Source organism: Folsomia candida, unplaced genomic scaffold (assembly GCF_002217175.1).
Source record: "Folsomia candida strain VU population unplaced genomic scaffold, ASM221717v1 Fcan01_Sc015, whole genome shotgun sequence".
NCBI classification, from domain to species: domain Eukaryota; kingdom Metazoa; phylum Arthropoda; class Collembola; order Entomobryomorpha; family Isotomidae; genus Folsomia; species Folsomia candida.
In genome coordinates, this window is record NW_019091207.1 from 3163000 (window position 1) to 3168200 (window position 5201).

The 5201-nt window shown below is 32.8% G+C and overlaps 1 protein-coding gene and 1 long non-coding RNA gene across 3 annotated transcripts; both read left to right on the plus strand.

Moving 5' to 3' along the window:
• The first annotated feature begins 730 nt into the window (after window positions 1–730).
• On the plus strand, window positions 731–1264 carry LOC110856416. The gene is made up of 2 exons (XR_002548569.2): window positions 731–869; window positions 952–1264. It is a non-coding gene; the product is annotated as an uncharacterized LOC110856416 (long non-coding RNA).
• A 1925-nt stretch (window positions 1265–3189) lies between these two features.
• Window positions 3190–4384, plus strand: LOC110856281. 2 transcript variants are annotated; one of them, XM_022104760.2, is made up of 2 exons: window positions 3190–3308; window positions 3870–4384. In XM_022104760.2, the coding sequence occupies exon 2, from the start codon at window positions 3884–3886 to the stop codon at window positions 4319–4321; it is 438 nt and encodes a 145-aa protein (XP_021960452.1). In that variant the 5' UTR covers window positions 3190–3308; window positions 3870–3883; the 3' UTR covers window positions 4322–4384. The 2 variants fall into 2 exon arrangements, with proteins under 2 accessions (XP_021960452.1, XP_035712931.1); XM_035857038.1 differs by having other exon boundaries at window positions 3206–3324.
• The last annotated feature ends 817 nt before the right edge of the window (window positions 4385–5201 follow it).

Below are 5201 nucleotides of genomic sequence, written 5' to 3' on the forward strand. Positions count from 1 at the left end.
GTGGTTAAAGGAGAATTTTGAAAAGATTGTGTAAGTAGTGTGTCTCTTACGAATATTCAAATTTGAGTACTGAATAACTGAAATAGATACATACATTGCAGGATTGGAGGATTATTAATCATCTTTGTAATCAGCATTGTATGTTGCTGCAAATGTCATGCAATTTATAGGTAAAATATGTCTGAAAATAACTTGATAGCAATCTTTTAATAATAATTTTGTATTTAGAAATCGTATGGGATTATGAATGGACCTTAATTTTTACATTACGCAATGCCAATATTTAATAAATCAAATATTCAGTAATTTCGAGTTTTACCATTTTATCAATATCTTTTGCATTTTTCTTACGCATCTTTGCATCTTTCTCACATCTCAATATCACCTGCGTGGCCATGATACTGAATTAAATTTATTGAACCAAAACCAAACTTCTGGCATGACAACATAATTCCAAACATGGGAAAAAATTATTTCAATTTTGAAAAACAAACAAAAACAGTTTGAATTTTTATTGCATCTCTCTTTGCTTCGAACTTTGCTGAAAAATACTACAAACTTGAAGCATAGCTAAAATGTGCACCTGGCGAGCCTCTACATTAATACTGGCGTTAACTACGGTGGTATGTACAATATCTATTTTCTTAAATGAGCATTATATGTATAGCAAATATTTGTCATATTTATTTTCTCAGGGATATCACTCCTACCAGTTGGCATACGTCGTACTGATGACGGTTGCGTTGTTCAGTTATGGGATTGCTGGAGAAAATCGAGTTTTATCACTGGACCATGCTCTTGTGATAAGCGGGGCAATCACAGTAATGGGATTATTGGCTGGATTTGTGCTGGGTCTGTCGACACTCTACGTAAGTATTCGACTTCATTTATAATAATACCGAGAAATCAATTACGTCAAGCTTTAACTTTTCAATGTATTTAAATTTAAAGGGTATAAGTTCGACGACGCGAAAGACTTTCTTTCTGATTTGGAATCTGAACGGGCTAATTGGTGTAGTTCTGGTTGTTGTCCACGTCGCTTTCTTTCAACAGTCTCTGACGTCCATTGTTATATCTAGCTTGGAAATGCTAATAATTATTATCGGTAGTATTGTAGTGTATAAGTTTAAGTACTCTTATCAAATTTATACCCCATTCGAAAGTGTAATTGTTTAAATATGCAGTGCTTTGTTCGTAAAAATTATGATGAACTGTTCTTCTCGACATTTATTTTCTTGTGTATGCAATAAATGGTTAATTTGAGTATAAAACGATCAAAATTTTTGGCCTTGCGGTGATGCAAAGCCACCAACTCCTGCGACATTATGATATATGTATGTATGTATTTAATATATTAACGGTAATGCGGGTGACTTGTTTTTTACTTTTAGCAGCGCCTCAGCTAAGCAAGCTTTTTTTTAAAGTATTTTATTAAATGTAGTTTTATAACATTCTTAATTACAATGTAGATCCAATGTTTTGCGTGGGATGATTTACAAGGTTGAAGCAATTCACGCAAGGCTGGTAACTTTGTAAAATCCATAAAACCCGTAAACTTACAAACTTTTCCAAAGATTTTCTGAACATTTGTAAGGAAAATTAGCTTATAAATTTTTTGCAAACTTTCTCAGATCAAGGGCGCCTTCTTATTTTGCAAAAGTTTTTAAAATTATTTTGTAAAACTGACGTATTTTACAAAGTTACTAAGGACTGCGTGAATTGCGTTATTATGTCACTAGATTAACATATATATATAATTTTGGCAAGCAATTTTGGCAAACATTGTTTTATGCAATGTTTCTATTCATGGAAATTACTATTGAATAGTCTCATTATTTTCTGTATAAATTGCAAATTTTTGTCAACTTGCCCCAGCCAAAGTTACAGATTTTACAAAGTTAGCAAGGACTACGTGAATTGCCTCATTATGCAAATATTTCCATCTCATTATTAAATCCGAAGAAATGTATTTACTGTGAATTCTTAACGATGACTCTGCGATCTGACAAAGCTAAAAGAAATATAAAAAAAACTTTAAAAACAACTTACTGTCTTCTAAACTATTCAAATATTTTTCGAATACATTACAAATATTTGAATGAATGAATGAACGCTTTATTATACTGGCTTATTAGTACAAGAAATACAAAATTTTATGCTTAACACTAGAGAAGGAGGCTCTAAATTAAACATTTTAACAAATTAAAGTAACTTACTTGCCTAGTTTCGTCAGTTTACATCCTCTCTAAGCCAATACTTCTACCAACAAATTAATAATTTAGCAAGATGAACAAACAAACATAACCATCTCGCAGCTCTAAGGAACGCGACAAAGTTGGTTGCATACCAAGTCTGGTTAAGTTGTAAATTTAGATACAATACTTGTAATTATTACAATTCCAAATCATTAGCCAATTATAATTTATGTCAACTTAAGCTTACTTACTTAAAACTATTTTTGTTGGAAAAATTGCACCAAAAAACCAACCTAATTTTGAAATACAAACCAATTTTGATTCCCCAACCAACCGAGTGGACAGGCAAAAGCCACGTGGTAATTCTAATTTTCTAAAATAAAGATTTAAAATGCAATTTTTTGGCTGAAATAGTTGTTCAGCTTGACGATGAGGGATTTTCACACATTTCCAATTATAATCGAAGATATTACCAATTAAATTTATTAAAATTAGAATAAAAATTAAATAAATTTAGAGGAGCTCGTGCACGAGCAAATCCTCCTCGGTTGGCGCGCTGACGGGGAATATTTAGTGACAGCATTAATTAATTACTTTTATTTTGCCATATTTTTTATATTGTCAAAATCAAGGGACGCAAATAAAATTCGCAATTTTGTAAATGTGCATGCAAATTTGGTACAAATTTCATCAGACAATTCATCATTCGGTGTTTTTTAAGACCGGATCATTCCAGCGTAAATCCCCCACAGAAAAATAAAATTACGCGAAAAACACGTGACATCAAGTTACAAAGTACAAGAACATGATTTTACTTTTATGCAATTAAATACGCATGTCAAAAATAAACAGCTTATCGGACGAGTTTATCTTATCCAAAATATGGCGAGAGGCACGGCATACACTGAGATTTGGAAACTCCAATCTCGTCAACTAATGACTAACGGAATCAGTCCACTTGAAAAAAATTACATGTTAATTACAACGATATCAATTAATTTAATTGAACACGCTCAATTACCAGTAAATATTTATATAAATATGAATTGGATTTCGGACAAAATTGTCACTCGCAAATTTATCCTTGAGTTTACAGCATATCATCTGCTTCAGGTAGGTCAACTTCAAAGTAAATACTCGTTTTTTAATTATTACTCTTAGTATTTTTCTGAAATTGTGTAAGATTACAAAGTTTACAAAAAGTTTACATATACGTATGTGAAAGATAGAATTTACTCTATTTTTACATCAAGATTAACACCCTTTAATGCAATTTATGTAGTAAAGATTACATACAATCTCAGTTTACCTCATCAATTTTAGTTTACGTAATTTATAAATTTTTTAACTATAAAGGGGTCAATTATAAAATTCCCTAACTTATTTTCCTGAATTTATGGATTGCAAACTGAACGTAACCTACAAAATTACAAAAATATCAACTAATACTTACTTATCCTTTGCAAACAAACACTATGATACAATTTCCTAACTTCTGTTCTCGAATTTATTCCAAACCGAAAGCTATGAACCGAAAAATTACACAAGTATTTGCTACTTTTACATACTTTGCAAACTCGACGTGCAAAAAAAATCTTCATCTATTCAACAATCTTCTAATTTTTCTTACCTTTAAGCCTTTAAAAATATACACAGTTTTACAAAATTTTCCAGCCACCACCACCACCATGTCGACTAAACTCTTCGCCGTAATCGTCACCCTCGCCCTCGCCACGGGCGTCATCTCCGCTCCAGACTACGGCGAAACTTGCAGCAGTCTTATCCAATGTCAGCGATATTCCGAACATCACGACCAAAGCGTTATTTGCATGCTTCGCCCCAACGCTTCCGACCCGACCGGATATTGCTCCACGTTTGCCGTCGCGACGGGAAAATGCGCCTGCGCGCGAAACTGTGGCGCATTCCATGATCACCACGAAGACGGCGAATTTTTACGGGATGAAGGTCGCTGCGTCGGATTTGTGGGGTCATTCTGCTACAACGGCTATCCTGAAAACGATTGTGTCCCAAATGCGTATTGTCCCGGAACTTCGAGGCGTTGCGTTTGCACGTTGGGATTCGAAACCGGACCGGATGGCAGGCATTGTGTGGCTATTAAAAAATAAATGACATGTTTTTTTTTCGAGCGAATTTTGAAATAATAAATCAGACTAATTTCGAAAATAAGGTAACTTTTGTTCATGATTTGATCATTGAATTTCATTGATTTAAAATAAATAAATTTTTTGCGACAAGTACTTAATTGCATTAGTAATTCGTGACCTTCGTTATTAAAAGTTGACTATTATGTCCTGGTGTTTTACTTTAAATTACGATTTTTTTCAAAAGATGCAAAATGTTATCAAAATTTTCTTAAATTTTGGAATATCTTTGAATATGCGTTTATGTACATGGAGAAAATATTAATAACATTTTGTACTGATTTGTGTACCTAATTGCGTCGGATTTGTGGGGTTATTTCTGCTACAACGGATATCCTGAGAACGATTGTGTCCAAAATGCGTATTGTCCAGGAACTTCGAGACGTTGGTTTTGCACGTTGGGATTCGAAACTGGACCGGATCGCAGGCATTGTGTAGCTATTAAAAAATAAATGGCATTTCGAAATTTTTTTTAGACCTTGTAAAAATGAGTAACGTAATAAATATTTCGGAATTTCTAAACAAGTTTTTAGTATGCAAATTCTTTCACATGTAATTTTTTGAAATACTTACGAAGTACATATTTTGTGCTTTTCCAAGCAATTTTCGTAATCGTTTTCACCCATGTAAAATCTGAATTATTGCTTAACTTGATCTAAATTAGTTAGTTGCAATTAGGGCGTCAAGCTTTACCGTTTTTACCGTGAATACCGACGATACAAGTAAATCGACTTTAATACCGTAGAACATTGTATAGATTATTTATGTAAATTTGTCCACGAATTTAGAAAAATTGTAAACCAAAAATAAGTCATCAAATCATCTATTGTTAGTCTTTACAGAG